This window comes from Rhea pennata, chromosome 5 (genome assembly GCF_028389875.1).
Source record: "Rhea pennata isolate bPtePen1 chromosome 5, bPtePen1.pri, whole genome shotgun sequence".
NCBI lineage: Eukaryota > Metazoa > Chordata > Aves > Rheiformes > Rheidae > Rhea > Rhea pennata.
This window is the reverse complement of record NC_084667.1, coordinates 46,363,441-46,388,471: the sequence shown is the minus strand read 5'-3', so window position 1 is coordinate 46,388,471 and position 25,031 is coordinate 46,363,441. Positions and strand designations below refer to the sequence as shown.

Sequence of the window (25,031 nt, the reverse complement as noted above, 5' to 3'; positions counted from 1 at the left end):
AATTTAATAAAGAATACATATTTTATATTAGTTAAAAGTGCAGAAGTTAAACTTACGCTGTCTCCAAAACCGACTTCTGGAATTGGGAAGTAAAATCTTGGATCCCTCATAATAGCTACACTATCCAAATAAGGATTTCTAGCTAAATCTTAACTTCTAACGTGCTGTGTTCATTAATTGCGGTTGACCTGCTCTGGTTTGTGTCATGTGAGAATATGACCCCTTCGTATTTTTCTCTATATAAAAGAAATTGATATAGAAAAGAATCAGAAAAGTCAAAGAGATGAAGAAACCTACCAAGACTTAGATATTAGAATAAAGGGTGAAATACTGGCCTGTACTCACAGTACTTGAATTGAGGATTAAGAATGGGTAACTGAAATTTTGGAGCAAATTAGGTCTATTGCACTGAACTGTCATTCCTGTATTTTTCTTAAACAGTGTTTCACAGATTCTATCTCTGCTTTGAAAAACAATTGTTTTGTTACTGTTCTGTTTTGTTTTGTTACTGTTGTAAGGTGTGAGACTGCTCATGGTGGTCCTTTTCTGTAAAAGCAGCCATGACTCTTACATGAAGGGGTGCAAAAGGAAGATCTTGGGCAGTAGGTCCAATTTGGAAATACAGTGTTGAAATTAGACTCCATATACTGTCACACTGCGCACTGGGACATAGAGTTTGTTTAGCTACTGACCATTCTAGTTCTAAAAAGAAGACTAGCCTTGAAAATTTTTATAAACTAATTTTAATATTGCATCTTCCCCTGAAAGATATTTGTTTAACAAGTATACTTCCTGCCTGTACTTGCAGATGAACTGAAACCCTTTAAGGTTGTGTGTGTCGGTCATGACTTGGAGGGAAGAGGTACTTGTATTCTGTCTTTATTTTGTATGTAAAACCATTGTGGATAGATTTAGGAAGAAGTGTTTTTTATCAAGAGGTTCTATTAGCTGTCGAATGTGACAAGTGGGTCAGTTAATATGATATAAGAATGAAGAGCAGAAAATCCTGTTTAAAAAAGTTGATGTTGATGAAATCCCAGGCTAATGTGCTTCATTAAATTTAAATCATGTTTCCAGTGGTTAGATTGGAACAGCTGTTTCCATTATAGGAAGAATAGGAAAGTGATCACATGAGGTCTAGAGCATACAGTACTTATGCTCACATTTTAGTGCTTCAGGCTCTGTTTGCCTGTAAAAGAACTATTGAGAGCACTTTATAGTATATCTAGTGTGGAAACTAGGCTTTATTTTCATGTAAGGGGACGCTCAGTGATTTGTTTTCAGAACAGTTTGTCGTGATTTTCAAATGTTTGAATCCCTTCAGCTGCTGGCTAACTTCCCAATGATCTTTTAGGGAAGAGAATATGGATATTAGTTTGTAGAACAGGCTTAAAACTTGCACTTGCATGTAAATCAGAAGAGCCCTGCAGTTGCCCTGGAGTACTGTCTGGCAGATTGTGACCTCTGTGTGACGTTTTTATTCTTCAAATTATAAACAACCAGCCAGATAATTATGATTTTCTTAAATATCAAGCAAAAGGGTTTGCTTTAGCTTTCTGAAGTAGTTCATGGATTACTTAGAAGGAAAGTGAAAAGCAAATGTTGGCAGTAGCTGTGTAGATGAATAGTGTATAACAACCTGCTTTGTGAACAAAACTAGATTACATAGTACAAGTATTTCATAAAGCACTGAATGAACTTGTCATTCAGTCATGGAATTGAAATATGTGGATTTTCTGTGTTGTATTTCTGAAGGGAATTGCAATCAAAAGCATAGCCTAAACTTAGATCCAGAGTACAGTATTAAAAAAAAAAAGGCAGTATTTGTGCATTTTGGAGGGCAGTTGTTTAGTAGAACAAATCCTTCTTCAAATTGTTTGTCACTTAACAGTGTGGTCTTAGTTTGCGCACCAGAACTAGCAAATGAAAGTGGCCAAACTGATTTATAGAGCAGACTTTCCGATGAGATTATACCGAGCTGTCTCTGACAGCGGGTAAGGTCCTTGAAACTTATTACAAAGCAGTGCATTGGAGTTAATCACTGTAGATTTCACCACCAGTGGAACACAAAAGAATGAAAAGTATTAGCCTGTGCTAATACTGATTTCCAAGAAGTAGGTTTTTTGATGGTTTTTGGCTTAATTTAAAATATATCTAACTAGACCTTTCCTGGAAACCAATGTTGTGTAGCACATTATCAATCTGTTTTAGACATGAATAAGTGAATAAGTGGTAATTTGTAATTACCCCAATATCAATTTAACCTTACCCAGATTAACTCAATGCCTAGTGTTAACTTTTTCAGTAGCAGTGTAGTTAAGATATGATGTGGATTTTACAGATTTATTGGCAGAATTAAGAATATTTTTTTACCTTTTTTTCAGTCTCATTTGCATATTAATTGTCTTATATATTTTGTGTACAGATGCAATTTTCCAAATGGGGACCTAACTCTTTAACAGACCTCTTGCTCAGTAGTTTGCTTACATGTTTCTAGGTGATGGGGTCTTCAAACAGTTGTTCACAGGGATTCAGCTGTAGGAGTATTTTAGGGGTGGCAGCCTGCAGTGTTTTGCTCAATGTTGTCTTTAGCATCTATATAGCTCATCATTGGTCTACTGAGGATGTAAAGGCTACCCACAGTCATTGCTCCTTTTCTTTTTTTTTTTCTTTTTTTCCTTTTCTTTTTCCCTGACTCATGTAGCAGTGAAATTGAACTGGTCTTTCTACTTCCTTTTAGAAGCTTGAGATTTGTTGTAGTTGCCTACTTGGTTTCCATTCAGAGTCAGTTTTATATTATCATGGAATGCATTATGTGAATTGCAGATAAGTACTGCTGATGCTCATGGCACCATTTGTTTGCTTAGGTGCAATGCCATGAAAACTTGGCTCTATAAGCAACTTAATTACTGCATTTACATGTCACCATGCCCTAAGCTAATTGTTACAAAGCTCATCGTGATCTTCACTTGTGCTATTATTCATTTGCCATACAATGAAATCTTGGGTTCTCAAATTACCTATATTAAGGTACTGCACCCCTAAGGGAGAATTTTCTTTCCCTTTTATCACTCTTTCTTGAAATTGCTATGCCTACTTTTCAAATTTCTGTATCTAACATCACCATACTGGTTGGGAGATGTGTTCTGGGCTCAAACAAGCAGGAATGAAGCTATTGAAGATTACTTAGCTTCATGTTCGTAAGGATTCAGATGAAAGAACAGATTGCTTTTGCTTCCTCTTTTGGAAACAGTGTATACTTTGCGAGCATTTGACTAGGTGGTAACTTTGAATACTATTCAAAGAATCAGCTTACTCCCAGGGTATTTTTTCTCCAGATTAAACTGTTGTTCTATCTAAGGCTGATATCCTTAGTCTGTTGTGGCTAGAAAGAATGTTGGATCTGAAATAGGATGAGATAGGATAGAAAAATAATAATAAGCTCTAAAGCTATTTAAACGTAACAGTGATTGCTTCCAGCAGCGTAGATAGGACATTTGCAACACAGCGCTATGGCTCCACATGAAATAGTAAGAAAATTCTCTTATCCATAATATAGTCCTTAAATTTCTGTTGACTTGTAAGACACCTTTTTCCTTATGATAACTGTTCCACAGTCAAATCTCTTTAAACTTAAATTTATGCTGTTGGCTTGTAAGGTTCCTTGTGATACTTGTGTTGTATCTCTTGGGAGTGTCACCATATTGTGAGTGATTATCTGTATCTCACTAGTTGAGCTTGTTCCTCTTCCTGCTTTGTCAGCCTGAGTTTCAAAATCAAACATGCTCTATCTGATAAGTAATCTGAGGTGAAATTGGGTTGTATCAGCCCAGGCGTACCTGCTTGAGTTGGTACAATGACTCATTTCCAGGCTCCTCTCCTAGCCAAAACCTTGGCTAAAGTCTCAGTTGACTTCCTGCATAGCTAATAGCTTGAGTAACTCCCGCAAAGCTGAATTCTTATGCAAGGATGATTAAGAAGCGTTGTAATTAGTTAAGTCTAATTTGAGTCTTTGAGATACTCAGCACTTGAGGGATTTGTACTTGTTAAAAGTATCTGATGTGTCAGGGATTTTTTTTTTAACCTTTTCACTTGCCCTACCTCCTTAAAAATGCTGCAGGAGAGGCTTTCAGAGACTTGTGCATAATTTCTTGGATTCTGTGTCATGGATTAGGGTGGTCTTATTACATAGGTGTTACAAGTACTCTTATGCATATGTAGCTATGTAATTTTTCATATGTGAAGGAAAATGTCAAATGTTTGTCAATACCAAAAAAAGCAAAGATGCTTTTATCCTTTGTGAATATAACCCACAGAATCACAGAATGGTTGAGGTTGGAAGGGACCTCTGGAGATCATCTAGTCCAACCCCCCTGCTCGAGCAGGGTGACCTAGAACATGTTGGACAGAATCACATCCAAGTGGGTTTTGAATATCTCCAGAGAAGGAGACCCCACAGCCTCTCTGATCAACCTGTTCCAGTGCTCTGTCATTCTCACCCACTCGTTAGTGATTCAGTCTTGTACCCATCTTCTGCCTGGGATAACATGAGGTGCTGAAGTTAAAGAAGGGTAGAGCTGTGTACCTACTTCAGAAACCAGTGATTGTCTAGATGATTAGAGCTTTGTGTTAGCTGACTGACTACTCCTGTTGAGTTTCATTGGCAGAGGACCTATAGAGAAGACACAGCACATAAGTGTGAAATAAGACCAAGCTATACTTATATAAAAGAAGAAGAAATGGAAGAAATGATTGCCTTTCAGTGCATCTTACCTCACAGAAATCTTGTTCCTGCTGCCTTTCTTTGCTGAGAAAGGACATCCTTGTGATTCCCTGGAAAGGATCTCTGGCTAGGTTTGGTTTATTTTACTGTAGATGAAATGGTGAAAAAGAGTATCATTGTGCCTTTTTTGCACATCATTATGCAGATTGGAAGGGGATTTAGGGTGCAAGTATGTTTGCTTAGAAGTTAATGTTGAAGTTCCATCTTTCCTGTGCAGCTTCGGGTAAGAAGATGCAAAGGCATGGGCCTAGATAGTTCCTTTATTCCAAACTGAAAGGGTAATGTTGTTAAGTCATTAAAATAGGAAGACAAAAACAAAAAAACAAAATGCCCCTCTTCCTCCCATTGAGCATTGTAAGAAAAAGCTTGTCAATGCCCATTTATTGCAATTAATATTTAAAACCTGGCATAAATGCTCCCAACTTTGATATTTGTACCACTGAGTCAAGTATCCTAAAATTTGAAAATCAGTATCAGAAAAATATTCTCCTTATTATCCAATCACCAAAAATCGATTGCCCTTTCCATGTTTTGATTCCTGTTAAGGAAAAACTGGAAGAAATGCTGCACTGGCCCATAACTTTGACATAAATCCTGGGGTTTTTTTCTTTTTGTAGATCATTAAAAGGGCATTTTTTGCAACAGTAGCAAATGCATTATGCATTCTTACCATTACTGAATGTCAAACTTCCTTCTAATTGAATAATATTAAGGAAATTTCATGAATTCTGAATGTTGTGACTAGACCATAAAAAATATTTTTCTGTGCTTAGATGTTCTTATTGTCACAGCTAGTTTGATGTTCTTGTGTTCTCCATTCAAGACAGACACTTAGTGTTCCTGCAGAATATAAGAAAGGAAGCTAGAATTCAGGAAATGCTCATACAAAGAAATCCTGTGGCACTTGAGCAATGATAAACTGTGAAGGAGAGAGGTGCTATAATGTAGCTTAATCATTCGGATTCTGAACATACAAATTTATTCTACAGATAACCTCTATGATAATACTAATACTGCTATATTAAATATATTTCTTTTTATATAGAATAAAAAATAGCAGAGCACCTCAGTTTCCAAATTCTTTGTGTAATTCAGTAAAGCAGTGCATGCGGTCTGATGCTAAAAACCCATTGCACATTCCCTTGTTTTTAATTCTTCAACTCTGAAGGTCTCCTTCTCTGGAGATATTCAAGACCTGCCTGGATGCAACCCTGTCTAACATGCTGTAGGTGACCCTGTTTGAGCAGGGAGGTTGGACTAGATGATCTCCAGAGGTCTGTTCCAACCTTACTGATTCTGTGATTCGATGATCTCTTGCAAGGACTATACATCCATGCATTCAACAAATGGAATCGTTGCCTATTTTCTAGATGGATGCTCTCCTCTACTGATGAGAATACCCATCAAATTGATAATAGAGCTATAAAGAGAGCCCAGGTTTTCCAAGTTCTAGTCTGGAGCTCAGAGAAGAAGGCCTCATTCCATCACTAGGCGCTCTCAATTCAGTTTCTGTATTGGTTTGACACCTCCCTCCCCCATTTTTTTTAGACTTCTTTGAGACTTTCTAACTTAATGCATGACCTAATGCAGTGATTTTTTTTTCCTGTTTGTGGCTGAGAGCTTTTTAGATTCTTTGAGTTACTTAAGGTTTGACTGAAAAGTAACAAGGAAAAAGTGGCCTCTTTTTCAGTAGGCTTTTTTTTGTTCTGCAGGAATTGGACTAGTGAGGAAACCTTGGGGGCTTGGTAGATTTGGAACTTGAGGAAGCTTGAAAATCACATTTGGCAGATAGACTTCACAGTAATAGGTTCCTATTGTTCAGTTTTGCTTCTGTCTCACTGTCAAGCAATTTTGCACTAGCATGAACTTCCAGCAGTAATAATACTGGACTTGGAAACACTTTAGATGGAATTGGTTTCAGGACTGAGACTGAAGAGCTCTTAATTTTTTTATTGCATTTTCTTCTTTCCTCATCTGTATATTACTCATTGATACAGCAAACAACTCATTCTCCGTATATTACAGCAAACTGGGAGTGTATCTTCATTTTTCTTGGGGTACTTCTGATGTGTTTCAGGACTTTGTCCCATTGTACCAGGACTTTGAAAATTTCTACAACAGAAACCTCTACATGCGCATTCGAGACAGCTGGAACAGACCAATCTGCAGTGTGCCAGGGGCCAAAGTAGACATGATGGAGAGAGTTTCCTATGACTATAACTGGACGTTCATGTGAGTCAAAATTGGAAAAAAGGCTTCCAATGGCTGTCTTTAAGTAGGGATTGTCTACGAGCAGATTGAAGTCTGTGCAGTTAAAGGAGTTGTGAATCATGTTTGTTTCAGACATGAATTAATGATTTTTTGCTGTTTTGAAACCCATCTGACCACCAAAATAATTATTTTCATATAATCTTTTGAGTATTAATGTTTTTCAGTGCTCCTGGCTGGGTTAGCATTTCATGGGCAGACTTTTATAGCAGCATTAATGTTTCTGTGTGAGATGACTAGAACGTGGAATAGATGCTCTGAATGGCATGACTTTTTGTAATTTTTTGAGCTGCTTTAGAATCAAATCTCTGCACTTAGAGTAAGTGTTGCTGCCTGAAACTGTACTTAGCATGATTACTTTGAGTCAGGACTGAAATAAACTGTGGAGAAAACAGAAGTCCAAGTTCAAGGATTGTTAAAATTGAGATTGACACACCACAAGGTTTAATATGAAGAGATTTGCAGCAGAATACTTTGTGAAATTAGTCATGTCTCAGCTTGGCTTTCATATGCAAAACAATAAACCAAACTTTTTTTTGCTAAACTTCTTCATTAATCTTCTTGTCACATATTATTAGCACAGCAGTACCAGATGTATTTCCTTTCTGTGGTTAGAGGATATCCTGCTCGCAAGGCTGCCAAGTTAATTGATCTAGAGATCCAATTCTGTAATTGGAAAGAAAGTTATATATTTCTGGAGTGGAGGAGGAACATGCCAGGGAAACAACAAATGTTTTGAGAAGTCTCAAGCAATGTTAAATGATAGCAGATGTATCTTTTAATGTAAACTGTTGTAGGCACTAGCTTCTATCCTCAGTTTGAGACCACAACGTGGGGTGAACACTTTTTTCACTGATTATTTCAGTTTGATTGTGAGGATCATTACCAAAAAAAAAAAAAACAAAACAAAAAAAAAACTTTAATAGTTGATGGTATTGGTTTCTACCATTTCAGCATTTTCTTCTAGGAAACTGAAATAAGAATCTTCCTGTATAGCTGGTTTTACAATTTCTGGTGTCTTAACTTGTTTTGTTTTTTGTTTGTTTGTTTTTAAATAAAGGTACACTGGGAGAGTGATAAAGGATATTATTAATATGGGTTCCTACAACTATCTTGGATTTGCACAGAATACTGGGGCTTGCCAAGAAGCAGCAGCTAAAGTTCTGTCTCGGTATGGCGCTGGAGTGTGCAGCACTAGACAGGAGATGGGTAAGTTGGAGTGAGATCAGATGTTCCTAGAATGTGTGCTTTGAAGTTTGTAATCTGACCTCTGGCTTCTTTTAAACATTACTTATTCTAGCTTTTGAACTTTAGCCTAAGCGATCAAGAAGTTGTCCCTGAGTGAAGATAAGTTGACTTGAGTGAAGATAAGTTGACTTACTGGGTTTAATTTATACAGCATAGCAGCTGACTCATTTGTTTTCAGTTTTCTTTTTTTTTTTTTTTTTGGATGGGACTTTGAACAAAGAACAGCTTGGTTGCTGAAAAGCTTCTTGTAGAATAGAAGCAATATACAGCAATATACAAGCAGAATACAGCAATAAGGGAAGTTTCTCTTCACTCTGGATTTCTTATTTGTTTTATATACAGGAAACTTGGACAAACACGAGGAGCTGGAAAAATTAATTGCCAGGTTCCTAGGTGTGGAATCTGCAATGGCATATGGAATGGGGTTTGCGACTAACTCTATGAACATTCCTGCTTTAGTTGGCAAGGTATAACTTAAGTCATTGGTAAAAATACATGTAACAAAGATTCTGCTTGTATGGTTTTCCAGAAGCCACTTCTTTGTTTTTGCTTTTCTTCACTGACAGCCCCTGCAGATACTCTGTCTGGAAACTATAGGTCACAGTATGCATTTCTATTCTGGGCCTAAATCTTTGGGGAAAACAAGATCCTGGAGACCAGTAATGCTTTTGCCCTCTTTCTAGGGTAGAACATAGCATGTTATGGCTTGCTTTCTCAGGCGCAATTAGCTGAAGGTATTTTGATGCTCTTAAGACACTAAGAAGTGACTGTCTCAGTGGGATGTGCTGATAAGCTGAATTGCATGTGATACATACAAAGTTTATTATCTTTGAGGGACATCTGAGAAGTCTTTTCTGCTAGGAATGTATTCCTCCAAAACTATTTGAAAAATGGAAGGTCAAATGTAAGGACTTGGTTATCTTTACTGTGTGCCCCATAAAACAGTACACCATGTGAACTGTGGTATTTAGTAAGTGGAAAATGAAATGAAAGAGAACTCTTTTTAATCTTCTGATACAAAATACATGTTTTCTCTTGCTTAGAATGAAATAGTGTAAGTACTGGGACTGTTTGCTGTCTTTGAAGATGATTCCCTGTTAGCCTTGTGCTACAAGCATATTGGAATTTTTTATCCCTGTGTACTGGATTATTTACCCTTTATTCACTTTATTTTTCCACTTGCTCAGATCATTTTCTAAGTTCTTCCACTTGTTGTATCTACAGTTCATAAAATATCCACCTAGTTCTTCCCAATAATGTTTTCTCTTAATGATCGCCTTCTTCAGTAGCTGTAGTCTCTCTTCCCACTTCTCATAGTGCTCCTTCAGAGTTACAAATGCTGTCTGCTTTGTGGCTCTTTTGTCTTGGTCTGTTGAATTTTAAATATGTCAGATGCTTTCCATAAAGATGATTATTTTTGAATCAGATGCCGGAGAGGAACTAAGTGTGTCAGATCTAGTCTTTCTGGAGTTAAATAGCTCCATAATGCTATATTTTTGAACAACATTGAAGATGTGACCAGTTTACATCTTTTGCTCTTTGTCTTCTTACCTTTCCCTGGTTTCTCTTAATTAGAAAAATGATTCATGATTTTTGTGAGATCCTGAATTCACAAGTCTGGTTAAACATACTTTTGACTATCTGAGTGTTCTACCTGTTTAAGTACATAGAAATTGCCCATTACTACACAGTAACTCAAAACTTTTTTTTCTGTGTATGTAGATCCAATGTATTGTCTTTAATAGCATACCAAAATACTTTTGAGACACCTCACTCACTTTCATAGTTGCTACATTTGAACTTTAACTGTTTTTACATACATTGAGAGTCTTAACGGTGCATTCCAGGACACATAACATACCTATTTCCATATACATAACTTACATATGTAATAAAATAACTTATTTTTCATATTCAAATTGATTATAGCAAGTCTGAACTGTTAGTGATAAGCATACTTAATTTTTGTGTGCTTTAAGTAAATAATAATAAGTTTCTACCTCATAACACTAGAAATGCCCTTATACTCAGGTGACTTCCCCAAACAAAACATGGCCTTTTCTGAAGATAACAGCTGTTGTTAGTGAGCAGTTTTACAGTGGTGAATACTAACTAAATGCTATTTCTGTCTGCCTAACATTGCTTTTTTTTTATTGCACTTTTCATCTTTTTCTATCTTCAAATAAGGAAGGACTCACATAAATCATTTCTGAATTCTAGCACCACCCAGAATATGGTAGCTGTGTGTGCACAGCCTATTTGGCAAGGCTTTAATAAAGAATCCTCAGTGAAGCCTATAGATCATAGATCCTCTGCTTGATTAAACTCTTGAGCTCTCAGCTCACTGTTGTTTGTATCTGTCTGTTCTATCTACATTTGAGGTACAAATCTTCTTAGAACATGCATTTTCGGAGTTTTGGCAAATGTATTTGTAAATGGCTACTGCACTTGACCAGAAGGAGTTATTTTGATAATCAGTGATGGGTTCTTGCATCATAATTACTTAGCTTAAAATACAAGTAGTAAAGCTGTTCACATATATGTAGTACGTGACCATCTGTTCCCCTTTTCCTCTATAAAATCCTTAGGTATTTAGCTTTCGTTGCTACTTAACCCTCTTTTAACAGCAGCAGCTATGACTTGATTATCCTAGGATCCAAGTCTACCCCATAGTCTGGTCACCATTGCTAGCAAAAAAAATTCAAAAGCTTCATCAGCATTACCCAGTTGATCTTTGTTCGCTATGCCTTGTCAACAGGAGCTTCTACTAAGTAGGTACACAAAACACCTATAGTTGGTATAGACTGAAAGTTGCATTTCAGCACTGTTAAAGCGTGACTAAAACCAGGTCTTTCTGTACCTGGTAATTTTCAGCTGGAGAGACCCATTGTTGACGGTCAAGTTCTTGGCTGCACAGTACAGTCATTGCCAAGTTTGCAGAATGTAGACCACAGATAATGTGAGATATGGGGATTCAGAAGGTCAGAAGTTTTTAGACAGTTTAGAGGGAAGTTAGATTCTCAAACTTCCCTATTTTGGAATAAGTACTGTTAATATAATTACTTAATTATCTAAGAGTGACCTTCTGTACAGCCTTTAGCAGAGGGCTTTTCATCATAGCGTCAGACTGACAGAGGTTAGATAATGGATTTAGAGCAACAGTGAATGAACTTCTATATGTAGTCAGTTTGTGAAATTAAGCGCTCAGGACTCAATTACGCAGTTCATATGGAGCACTTCATAGTAAAACATGGTTTTCACTTCAGTTTCCATGGCTGCTTTGTTGGACTCACATGGTCTCATCTTCATTGGCATTTTTGATACTGGCAGTGTTGTCTCTAATTAGTGTTACTCTCTCAAACTTAAGTTTGAGAAGACTGATAAATGCAACCAAAGTATTATCATTGTAGTAGCAGCTCCTCAGTTTTGGATTATCAGCAATTGCTGTGCTGAAAGTGTTTTCTCTGATCTTTGCTCTCTCTAGAGGCAGGCAATATTAGATTTTCTACTTCCTCTTCAGGTTTAAATTAATCTCTTTTATCTTATGGAATGTCCCCTCCTGTTACAGAATGGTGAAAATAGACTGCTTATCCTTTTGTTCTTAAATTCTTTTTCTGCCAAGCTCTCTCACTTATTTTTATGGGAAAGTTTCTTCTAGACTAGTAATTTACTTTTTTCTATCACTTCTTACTTCCTACCATTTAAGAGGACAACTAATACTGGATTATTATGTTCAGATTTTGATATAGTAGTGTCTAACAGCATTTGAGAAGCAAAGCACTGTGTTGCAATACACTTAATCCTCGTTGTGGTTAGTAGTTCCAAAGAGCAAATATTAGTTTGGGATGTTCATTCTTATTTCACCAAAGTCTCTGAAATATGTAGTGTGAATCTCTCTTGTAACACCAGTTTGAACACTTCAGATTTAGTGCAGTTCCTGGGGAGAACCAGTCTCAAGCTTTCCAAGAAAAGGATGTAAAACATTTCTATGTACAATGTGATTCTACTGCAAAATTTCTTTTATTGTAGGGAGAATACTCCTGTTGTCTGATGCACTTCCTTGTGTAACCATAGGCATTACCTTTCACAGTCCCTCCTAGTATCTCCCGCTGCGGAGAAGAAATGTACTTGAATCTTCCCTCCACTAATGTGTCATGAGAAACATAGAGGGACCAAGCATTTAGTGTCACATCTTCCCTACCTTGATACGCTCTCTAGATTTTTTACTTATCCAGGTCACTTCTAGAGTTGCAGTGGTTTGCATGGTAATAGGAGCCAAGGTGATACAGAAATATTACCCTTTTTTAACAAGTTTATCATAGAATCATAGAATCAAAAAGGTTGGAAGGGATCTCTGAAGATCATCTAGTCCAACCTCCCTGCTCAGTCAGGTCACCTACAGCATGTTAGACAGGGTTGCATCCAGGCAGGCCTTGAATATCTCCAGAGAAGGAGACTCCGCAACCTGTTCCAGTGCTCCATCACTCTCACAGTGAAGAAATTCCACCTCACGTTCAGGCGGAACTTCCTCTGGGTCAGGTTTTGCCCATTGCCTCTTGTCCTGTCACATGGGACAACTGAAGAGTATGGCCTCATCCCCTTGACACCCTCCCTTCAGGTACTTATACACATTGATAAGATCCCCCCTCAGTCTTCTCTTCTCTAGGCTAAACAGGCCCAGCTCTCGCAGCCGTTCCTCATAGGGCAGATGCTCCAGCCCTCTGATCATCTTTATAGCCCTACGCTGGACTCTCCCCAGTAGCTCCATGTCTCTCTTGTTCTGGGGAGCCCAGAACTGGATGCAGTACTTGAGACGAGGCCTCCCCAGGGCTGAGTAGAGGGGCAGGATCACCTCCCTCGACCTGCTGGCAACACTCTTCCTAATGCAGCCCAGGATCCCACAATATGCATTCCTGAATTGGTAGACCACAGTAGCAGTGCTGTGCAATGAATGTCCAACATATCAGCTGTTGGCCTGGAACACTGCTGCTCTCAAAGCAGACATGTCCCAGTTTGGTATTTGTCTAAGGATATATTTTCTTTTTCTTTATAAAGGTAAACAAAATTTATATAATATTTAAGGGCTTCTAAAAGCTTCAAAACTGAAGCCCTCTTCAGTTTTGTTTCCTGCTCAATATCTCCTGTATGTTAACTCTATCTACAGAATACTTTGTACTTTCTTTATCTTTAAAGAAAATCAGGAGGTAACCACTGAGTAAATCCATGTGTTTACAGAGGACTAATGTACGGAACAGTACAACTTAGTGATTAGGTCATTAATCTAAGACTTGGGTGACCAGAATTTTGTTTCTTAGCAACACTGTAGACTTACTGAGTGAACAGTGACTACTCTGCTCTCTATTTTACTTAGCAGTACAGGATTTTTATTTTTTATTTTTTCTCTGAGAGAGAGGTAGTTCTTCAAATTAACAGCTATGGGGTTTTTATTTTCCATCTTAAGACTACAAAGTATGTCTTAGCGTGATTAGCTGCGTTTTTATTGGATTTTTTAATATAGAACTTATAGCTTAAACTACTTATTTCTTTTTTTTTTTTTTTATGACCTGTAAGCAGTTTGATGTTCAAAGGTATTCTATACTTCACTGTGAAATGTAACCTTTTCAATATCTTTCTCTTTGCTCTTCTAATCCAGGGCTGTCTGATTTTGAGTGATGAACTGAATCATGCATCACTAGTGCTTGGTGCAAGACTGTCAGGAGCAACTATTCGAATCTTTAAGCACAACAGTAAGTATCAGATGGGGGACTCTGCCTTTCTGCAGGTGCTATAGTTCAGATGCAATCTCTTCTATTTTCTAATAGCTGGAAATTAAATTTCTTATAAGGAAATAAATTGCTGGTTACCCAAAGAGTCAGAAGACTGTTACTACCAAGATGTTAATGTAGTAGCAAACCTTGGACTGGAGACTGTTTAATGTGTTCATTTTCAACTAACAACATTTTTTATCCTGATGCTATGCTGTCTCACATCTCTGCATATGAAAGAAGAACATACTGCTCTCGGAGAGGTTTAGCGACACTAATGTTCTAACATGCCTTTGCATTACTTGGGTAGCTCAGCACCATTAGATTCTTGTGACAAGCCATGTCAAATGGTAATGCAGTCTTGTAGTGGTCTAGATTACAGTTTGGGGGCAAATTTAGGACCAAATGCTGATATGATCTTATATTAACAAAAACATAAGAATTTGCATGTCACAGCCATGCTAGACAATCATTCATTGATTGTACTATGGTGTAGTACAAAGAGGATTTCAGGGCATGCGGCACAGATTGATTGCACTGAATTGCTTGGGTAGTGTTCTTTGGAAAGAAATATTTGAAATTTTCACTTGGTTAGTTTCAGCTTCCTACAAAGGAGGTGTTTAGAATAATCTTCAGATTAAAATACTGAGAGTTTCCTTTTTTTATTCTCAGTGAAAGGGGTATCTGGTTGTCCTTAACTAGTAAAGCCACTAACTGCATTCTTCAGCTGCTCCTGAATACTTTTTTTATAGTAGTATTTTCAGAGGTCACAATGACTCTCTTGCTCTCTTTGAGGAGGGTCTGTGGTGGTGACAGCAAAGTAAGGGTGGCTGCAAATCTTTTCATTCCCTTGTCCTGCTTGATAGTGGATCCTCTGTTGCATTTTTTGTTTCTTTTGTATCTTCTCTTGTTCTCTGAATAGTTTTCTTGAAAGAAGTGTAGAGTTTAGCAGTAACATTTGATTTTTTTATTTTTGTTCTTCATCTGTCTTCATTGCAGCACCTCTTCACTGATGGCCCAGATCACAAAAGCTTTGTATTCAACTTCTGCATTTGTATAAGCATGATTCTGAACAGTGCATCCACTTCCAGAATTTCAGAGAATATTGGCATCAGAAATGAGAATCCAAATGTGCTCTTTATGGAGAGATTGGGGAGGATGTGGTGGAACTAGAATCCTAGAAGGCTGAAATAAGGCAGTTGTGGAGTTGTGCCCTGTAACTATTAAGTGACAGCATTAAAGCCACTTGTTCTGCTGAGCATGTGATATGACTGATGAACGATAATCCATCTTTGTATGATGGTGCTTTTGTTCGTCTTCCTGATGCTTACAGTTGAAGAATCTCAACATAATAAAATTTATAGCTGAAGTAATGGTAGCAGATGTAGCTCTGTGTTTGATGAGAATGGCTCAGAAGCTCTGGTATGATGAGGAAGATTAGGAGGTCTGTGGGAGCGGGGTACAAACTAGTGAAGTAAGGTTTGGGGGGGATGCTGTGAAAATCTCGTAAATGGACTGGCAGATTAGAAGCTGGAAAAAGCAGCGTGAGATAGAGGAAGGCAAAATACAGGCTATAAATTTAGCCTATCAAAATAACGTACGGCCCCTTGACTTACATACGTGTCCAGAGTCCTACTCCTTTTTTACTCAGTGCTACTTTAATTCATTTCATTTCCCTGGAATGTTGATGGGTTCATTCACATTCTGATTTTTAGAAAACCATGGAACAAAATGAGAGATCCTCTTAAAAATTCTTGCTCCATATTTTTTTGTTTTTCCTACCTCATTCTGCATTTTGTCCTTGCTATTAAGATTAGGTCTAGCTCCCAGTCTTTTTCTCTTTCTTGATGGACCAGAGCAGAAGTGTCTGTTCTGGTGTTCTACAGTAAACTGCCCCTTCCTCTCTTGAGAGGTTGTTTGGAGATAGACACTCTACTGACTTCTCCGTCTTTGTCTTTTTCTGTGCATCAGCTGTCTTCTAACAATCTCTTAACTGACCTGTTTAGCGCTCTGATTTTCAGTTCCTTTTGCTGGCAGAATTACTCTTGTCTATTAATCCTCTCTTCATGTTTGTTTGTGCTCCTTGTTGTATCCTAGTGTTTTTATCTCTCTTGCTCAGCATTTTAGTTTTTGAGAGTTAATTATTCCTATCTCTGCTCCTTTCTTCAGATGATTTTCAGAATTGACTTCATGCATATATTTGCTCACATTACTCTTTCTTTCCTTTTAAAGTCATGTCAAGTGCTCAAAGCTAGTAAAGATTCAGAATACACTGCTACTATTTCTTCTGTTTATGTCTGGTATGCTGAGCTTTGTCCCCATTCCTACACTGGCTCTTCTTTTTTCCTTTTTGACTGTGATATCTGCTCCCCTGCATTGATGGTAGCCACGAAACTTAAACTTTTTTCGCAGATCAGTGTTTTTCTGCTTTTATTGCTTAGTAACTTTCTATTCCACTGCTCCAGTCTCTTCAGCTTTTAGACAAAAGTAATATAAAATAAACACTTGTTCCCTGTCTTATTCTGCACTGCCTTCTATTCGTCATTGAGCGTATTTACTCTTTTTTGGCCTTTTTTCTATCCAGAAGGACACTCTTGCTCCCTGTTGCTTACCTGCTTCCTACTAGAGTCACCTTTCTTTCCCTTTCTTCTTTTTTTTCTTAGTCTCCTTCTGATTTTCTGTTTGTGCCTGATGCTCTAATTTGTCATTTTAATGATCAAATTCCTCCTCAGAGTTCACACAGTTACCAATTTCCTTTAATCTCACTTGTGGGCCTGTAGCTAGATGAAGATACAGCCCATATTCACTGACTTATTGTTGTCTGACCTCCACACTGGAGCAGTTTGTGCTTTTGTGGGTGTTCCTGTCTTTAGTCATATCAAAGTTCAAGCTGTTTTGTACCATCTAACAGTGATTTCTGGTGCAGATATGCAAAGCCTGGAGAAGCTGCTCAAAGATGCTATTGTATATGGGCAACCTCGTACACGAAGGCCCTGGAAGAAAATCCTTATCCTGGTGGAAGGAATATACAGGTACAAGTTGTTCTTTATATTGCCAAAACCCTCTAAGAGAGATCTAGCTACTTTGCATTTCAGTTCCTTTGTCAAATCAAATTAAGTTATTCCATGGATATGATATCTGAGAATTAAATTGAGCTATGTATGTCTCGCATCCTGGACTTTCTGTTGCTAGTACTGTAGCTGCACCTGGCACTTCCAGAATTCTTCCCACATCCTGCTCAGGTTCCAAAAATGAATTAATCTAAATTATTATTTATATCGGAGCTGAGGTCTTAAATTTTGTCCCATTCTTTCTCTGCTTACTCAGTCGTACTCATGAGAATGGAAGTGTGCAGATCAAATGGTTTTTCTGAGGGTGAGTAGGAGTATGTCATCGGCATAGCTGTGTTAAGCATTGAAGTGGTGGTGACTTTCAGCACAAAAATGGGGTGTTTTGGAGTACTACTATCATCAGCTCTTAGACCTAAAAATGATAGGTGAGATGATGTCAGGAAAAACACTGATATGAGAGTGGAAGTGTTAGTTTGTGTACAAAATTATCCCTGAAGACATTTCTTTGCCTTGACTCAGTGTTCCTGCTACTGTTTAGTCAGTATCCCAGAGATGTTAAACATGTAGAATATGGAGGTCTGGACACTAAGTGCAAAGAGGAGTTACCTTCCATCTCTCTGCAAACAGTGATATGTATAACAAACTTCGCAGGTGGCCATATTCACTGAAAGGAAGTGAAGGGAAAGTTTGACTTTGGATTCTATAAAGAGGCTACAACAATTAAATCAACTCAAAACTTCTGTTTTCCAACAGTATGGAGGGATCCATAGTGCGTTTGCCTGAAGTGATTGCCCTTAAGAAGAAGTACAAATCCTACCTATACCTTGATGAGGCTCATAGTATAGGTGCTTTGGGTCCCAGTGGCCGGGGTGTAGTGGAGTATTTTGGACTCAATCCTGAAGATGTGGATGTCATGATGGGAACATTTACCAAAAGCTTTGGAGCTGCTGGAGGATACATTGGAGGCAAGAAGGTAAAAAGCTGGCAATCTCATGACCCTTTCAGGTTCATGGTGGAATGCTTCACTAAGCATTTCAAAGTTCTTCTGTTTCTTGAGTTGCCCTGATGTCTGTTTGTTTCATAATTTTACATACTGTTTAGTACAGTGAAAGTCTGTGCAATGCAGAGAAGCCTAGTCTAGGAAAGTTCCTCATAATTCCCATATGGTCAGTGATGAGCTCAGTTTGTTGAATGTAAGGTAGTGACATAGTATCTTTTTAGGAACTGCTAAGAGCAAGGAAGCAAGGATTTCTTAATGTTACCTTTTAATGAGTCTAACAGGAAGAACTCCAAAAACTGAAGTTTTTCAGGCTCTTCTGTAAGAAGATCCAGTTCCTAAGTAAGCTTGGTGAAGCTGATTCTTACTGGACTTGTAGACTTTGCTTTCTAGAAAGATAGTTCTTCCCTCTTGTTTTCTGGGTACTGACCCTTCTTATCTCCTAATGGAAGGTACTGACAGAAAGTGTTGCCCTTGTCAAAATCCTCTTTTAGGAGGGGATATAGACAATTGCGTGTGTCTCCTTTCTCATATTTTGAAGTGTACCCCACAGATTATTTATTTATTTCAAGATAAAATTCTACCACTTGCTTGCCTGGACCATAGTGCTTTAGATACAAACAGTGACAATTACTATAGCGCATCCTTTTGGGGATGGATTTTGCAGATGTTCCTTTGAGTTTACTGCAGTTGGTTTAAAATGACTCTGACATCTTCCCCCCCCAAAAAGCACTGTACTATTTCCCTCCCCTCCCCCCCCCCCAAGTATTGAACTAGTGGGTCTAACTCTGCTGGTGCAAGCTGAATCAGTGAACAGTCTTTCACAACTGTATTTCAGCTACTGTGTTTGAGGGATTGCTTCCGAAGTAGGCATTAAATCTTCCTGGCTGGGTTATTTGAAAGCCACTTTACAACCTCCTTTAATTTAACTCTGACTCCAAGCAGACAGCAACATAAGATTAAACACTTGCACACATTCCTAAAATATGGTTTCCACCTTGTGCTATTTACAGGGCTGTCCTATTAATTTCATAGTAGCAGAAAACAATTTGTCCAGGTATGTCTTTCAGTATTTTACTGAAGTGGTCTGAGTATTATAGAATGATTCTGTTACATCAAGCAGCCTAGACCTGTGATATGTTTGTCCTTCGTTCCATATGACCTGCCTTTATCCTTAACAAATGTAGCAGGTATGTTTAACAGGCAAATGCAGGAGTGGTAGGCTTATGTTCTTATACTCCTAGATGATACCTGCTGCTTTATTTATATTTTGCTGATAAACATGAGTAAATCTTGTGACCTGTGCCTCGTTCGATGACTTTTGTGGGAAAACAGTTATACTGAATGTGATACCTAAGCACCTCTGAGTCCTACTCCTCACTATTTCATTTGTTGTATATTCCCGCTCTTATAATAAACACTCTTGAAGTATGACCTGCACACAGCTTGAGGATTGCAACAAGGTGTTTGCATTACAGTGCTGATGTTGTTGGCAAAACAAGTCAACCTTAGCCATTTGTCTTTGATCATGCATTCTTCCTCTGTAACACAGAAGGCAGGGTTGTCATGTCCCTACTGTCTGCACTTCAAGCATTTATTATTTACACTGTAAAATCAATTCTTGAGCTACTTAGACAATTCTGGGAGACTTTGAAAAAGGCTTACTGCAGTGACACGTTTTATTGTGTGATTAGGATGCTACAACATAGTGTTCCTGTGAGTACTGGTAGGGCAATGTCTGATTGCCTCTTGTGTTTTGCTAGGAATTAATTGATTACCTCAGGACATACTCTCACAGTGCTGTGTATGCAGCATCACTGTCACCTCCTGTTGTGGAGCAGATCATCACCTCCATGAAGTGTATTATGGGTGAAGATGGTTCAACTTTTGGTGAGTCTTTCTAATGTTAAGCATGTGGAAGGTGAAAAGCCAAACAGAACCTATTTATGGCTTTGGCAGAAAATTTATTCAATGCATGCATTCGTAATTATCTGTTAGTTCATGTGAACTTGGAATTTCTGGAGCAACAAGCCAGTTTACTTATCAGATACCGTGGTTGTCCTACCTGGGAGGTCAGCCTAATAACAGTATAACAGCTAGAGGTAAGTCATCTCAGCCTTATATAAGACAGAATATAGTCTTTTTATATATATAAGTATATATATATATATATATATATAATTTTAATTCTGCATTTAGCTCTTCTAGCCTCCCTCTTTTTCCTCCCCTTCTGTCCTAATTTGTCATTTGCTCCACTTTTTAGACTGCTTTAAGAGTATTTTTTGTGTATTTTACAGTCCTGCCTGGTTACTACAGGATTCTGATTTTTCATCTCTAGTATAATTTGCTATTTGCCGATTCAGTTAGAAGTAAACATGGGAATGTTTTTGAAATCTCTTTTCCCTCTGAAAGCTAGAGGCAGTTTTTAAGGTAAGCAGGAGTAATACACCTGAGGAAGGTATTCAGCATATTCAGCTCTGTTGATTCTTTTTTTTTTTTTTTTTTTTTTTTTTTTTGTGACAGAAATTAGAAAGGGAAAATCTATGCTAGTCTTGATACAAAGTCCAGAATCCAAATTTGTGTGTCTGTTTTGCCTGGTAAGTAGTTAGGTAGTTACTTTTTAGTTACAGTATTCAGTGTATAGCTGATGTATCACAAACAGAGGCTGTCTTAAAACTGAAATGGTACAGCACTTCACACATAGGATACTTTGCTCTCTGTGCAAGTTCTTTAGCTTATACAGTGTGACAGTGTAGTTTACTCAGGATCTGTCTGGGGATTTTGGTTCAGAATCTCATTGAATTCAAACCTGTAAATATACTGACTACAGGAGTTTCAGGCATCGGGCCACAAGGTGGCGGTGTTTACTGAAGAACCACATTTGCTTTTGAACATAACTCATCTGACAACTAACCTGAAAGGTAACTGCTGTGGTGAAAAAACTTACTGGACAAATAATTCGGGAATTCTTATGTTATAACTGCTTTAATTCTGTTTGCTTACGTTATCTGAGAATAGTTAGTTTCAGCAGTAGCAATTGATAGTGGCTGTAAACAGAAGTTAGTCAGAAAGGTGACAAGTACCCACAAGCAGCAGTGTTTGTATGTATGATATAGCCTTGAGCACTCCAGAGTGGTCCATGTGAGTTACCTTTATCTGCCAAGAGTTGTCCCCAGTTGCTCTCCCAGAAGAGATACTAACCTAGTTCCAAACTACATGAAAAGCTGGTCCAGTGGGTTGGGTCTTACTGGCTTCTTAAAACTATTTGAACTCTCTTTAGCTAGTTATTTGCCACAGTGTGTGGTCTGCTCAAGCATTGCTTGTGTTGGGTTTCTTCCAGTATCTGTTTTGCTTAATGAAGTGGGAGGTAAGGCATATGTAACTGATTTCTATCTTGAACATTCAAACTAAGGCAGTTTTGCCCCTTTGTGAGACTATAGTTTGATACACCTTCAAGCCATGAGAATGAAAGCAACTTCCACTTCAGGCTGTTTTCCTGCCATTAGGCCAGCAGAAACAGTCAAGAGTTGAAAAGCAAACTAGATTAGGAACGAATCTGGCGAAATATAACTTTCAACTAAAGAAGTCTTTGTTGTTGTTGTGTTACTTAAATGCATGTCAAGCTATATTCTAATTCAGTGTTAAAGTGTCAGAATTCCTAGCTACTCTTTATATTGCAAAATAACACAGCTTTCAAATGCCCAAAATACTTACTTCAAGAAAGTCTGTATACTTCAGATTTCTCAGTGAACTTAGGTGCTTTTCAGAAGTGCTAAATGCAATGACTGGATAGCCAGTCCTGTCCAGCCATACTCAGAAACATTTCTGCAGCTCTCATGAAAGTGTTACTGTCTAAGCATCTAAGCCAACCCTCACTAGGATAAGCACATGATAGGATGATCCCTGCCGGAAAGTGCTTTTCTGCTCATTTTTTTTGCACAGTACTTATTCCCTGTTGCACATCATTATTTGCTTAAGTCTTTAAAGGTAGTATTACTTTATAGACTTGTTCTTTGGGTGAAGTTGGCTAAAATTCAGTTGTGAGGATTGAACAGCTGCTTAGTGATAGCATGACAAGTTTTTTTTTCCTTGTTTAATTCTTTGGCAGAACAACTTCTGTTTGGATTCTGTGGGATTATGGGTGGGGCTCTAAAGGCCACTGTCTCTAATTGCTCTGATTACAAGCAAGTCTGAAATAGAATGATGCTGGTGAGAGGTGCAGGCTGTAGAAGGCAAACAAGTAGAGAAATAGTGTCAAATTGGGTCACTGGCAAACATCTGGTAAGCATCCTACTGCTCTTAATGTAGTAGTAAAGCCTAATTAATGAGTGAAAGAAAGCTGAAGTAGGATAATGATTTCTGAAAGGGCAAAAGAGTTGATCGAGTTAGAACAGTAGACTGCTTGCTTCCAATTCTGTGTTTTGAGGCACAGCTAAATCTTTTAATGGCTCCAAGAATGCTTGCTTTCTAGGCTTATGGGTTTTTTTTGTCTGCTTGTTTCTGTTCCCCATGTACTACTTGTGGAAGTTGTCGTCCCTGATGTCAAACCTCTGTGGAAATAATAAAGTCAGATTGAGATGGCCTGTAGTTGGGCAGTAAGTAGTAAGGGATTAGTTTTTGAGAAACAAAGTTGGGGAGTTGTTTTGTATTTTGCAAGAATAAGTTAATTCTCTCCTATATTCAGTGGATTTCTCAATCTGATGAAACATCTGGAGGCCCTAAACTTACAACATAGGGCATTGTAGTTAGTAAAACTCTACATAAGTTTTTTTTTTTTAAAAAAAGGAAATATCTCCTTTCAAATCTTTCTAGTAAGCTGCTGATAATTAAATAGAATATTAGTAAGAGGTGGCACAGACAAAATGCAGATGCTATGAAAAGTTGAATGGCTGTTTGCAAAAAACATAGTATAGCAATGATTGGATAACACACAAACATGCTGCCAAAGTTGAGATGATGGTTTCTTTAGCATCTTGATTTCTGTTCAAACTAATCAGTTGGTTCTAGGTATTTTTGATGCACAGAAGGAACTAGCAAGCCCCAGTATCTCTAAGGACATACTTATGGGAACATACTGAATCATGAATACAAATACTGCTTTCTCTTTGATCCAGGCTACAAAAACTAGTCCATCTGTCAAAGTCATGGCAGGGCCACGTACTGGCTCTTGGAAGTAGTGCTTCCATTATTACTTTTCAAAATTACGTTAATAGTCCAATGCTACATCTCTATCTGATATTGCTTTGTGTTATTTTTAAATGTAATTGGCTAGAAGACCATCATGCAGTCTTGATGAAACATATTTGATTTCTGATCGCTTTGAACATTTCTGCAAAAAAATAGGCCTTGAGTGGTGAACATACTAAGCATGTAACATGTCTTATGGGAACTCTCTAGTGATGACATACATGGATATCTCCCATATCACATTTGGATTTACTGAAGGAGAGTAGGGTGAGAGGAGGGAGGAGTAGGCTACTTTCCACAGGAATAAATTTTTGGAGCTAAGTTTAACCTTCATAGTCTTTATGGTTGAATTGTGAAGAAGTATTGCAGATGTTTGACAGCAGTTCAGTGGATGCATCTCTTCCTCTCTGTTTAGTCACAAAGATCAATTCACTTCAGATAGCTTTGTAGATTTTTTTTTTAAGGGAGGGGGCTTATTTTTTGACAGTAATAAAAATGACACAATAAGCAGTCTTCTTTGGGGTCACAATCAGTATACTCAAGGATGACAAAATCTTTCCTAGAATGGGACTCTGGAGACTTGCTGTGTTCCTACAGTGTTTGAGTTGTTTGAATTTATTGAAACTGTGGGAAAGTGAGTCAGCTTGGTGTTCGTCAAGGACTCCCGGTATATTACACACTGTCAGGATTCACAATACCAACTACTTATCCTGTCCCAATGACTTCTTGAGAATCAGTGGTTCAGTTTGATTTGAAAGCTGGATCTTCCACCATTTTAAACGCTCTAGGACTGAGAACCTGTTGGCTCCTTTCTGCCACTTAGAGAAGAGCTAGGGATAAATTCTGGGCCACTGGAGTCCTGTTAATATCATTGCAATTCAGGACTGAGCCTGTTCGTTGTCATTGATAATATTGCTGAGGGCAAAAGGGAGTAAATTGTCAGTTATTGTACTGCAACATTGATAAATCAAAACACGCAAGAGGAACAGGTCTAGGGAGGTTGATCTCTTCCTAGGATTGTTTCATGGAGTGATTGTACCTGGAAAGATTAACCTCCTTCGGAAACTTGTAGCCTGCTGTCCTGTGTATTAAATTTTTAAGTTGAGCCTTAAATCTAGGAGTGTTCTGACTTTAAACTAAAATGGACAGTGTGTTAACAACTTGTAAAAGAGGTGAACTACTTCCTTCCAGGTCCACTTAGTATCATTACACATGTTGATGCTTGTAACAACTTCATTGCTTCCTATGTTGCTTTCAGGAGCCAAATATCCCACACCCAATCACAGAGCTGTACTAAAATGGTATGTATATTTTTAGCAAAAGTTGTGGAGAAACTTTGCACAAGGTGACACTTAAATTTTTAATTTGACTTTTGCCTTGAAGACTGCATGCAAAGCAAGAATTTTCCTACAAAGTTTTAATGTTGCAAGCAGTGGAGGTGATAGTGGCATAGGCCAGCCTCGCTGTTATATGAGAAGTGCATAACTAATCTTTGAAGCTTAGTCAGCTGCACATAGTTTGATAAGTATTTGTCTTATTTGAGGGGCTCAGTTGTGAAGAATTAGTAGCTGATTACAATTAGTCCATCATAACAGTACAACAAAACAAACAAAAGAGAACTAGATTTCTAGTCTTGACATTGCTATGTGCAACAAACTTGTGATTTGTATCAGAAAAGGTAGTTAAACTAATTATAGACAACAGAGAGTAAG

General features: G+C 37.9%; 1 protein-coding gene across 2 annotated transcripts in view; it reads left to right on the top strand.

The window, feature by feature from the left end:
- Window positions 1–25,031, top strand: part of SPTLC2 (serine palmitoyltransferase long chain base subunit 2) — a 73,760-nt gene that overhangs the window by 12,830 nt on the left and 35,899 nt on the right. For both annotated transcript variants that reach the window (XM_062577233.1, XM_062577234.1), the window contains exons 3-9: window positions 6,861–7,015; window positions 8,112–8,260; window positions 8,642–8,766; window positions 13,953–14,046; window positions 16,991–17,096; window positions 17,889–18,108; window positions 19,896–20,022. In XM_062577233.1, the coding sequence (XP_062433217.1) occupies window positions 6,861–7,015; window positions 8,112–8,260; window positions 8,642–8,766; window positions 13,953–14,046; window positions 16,991–17,096; window positions 17,889–18,108; window positions 19,896–20,022 (976 nt within the window). The remainder of the gene's footprint in view (window positions 1–6,860; window positions 7,016–8,111; window positions 8,261–8,641; window positions 8,767–13,952; window positions 14,047–16,990; window positions 17,097–17,888; window positions 18,109–19,895; window positions 20,023–25,031) is intronic.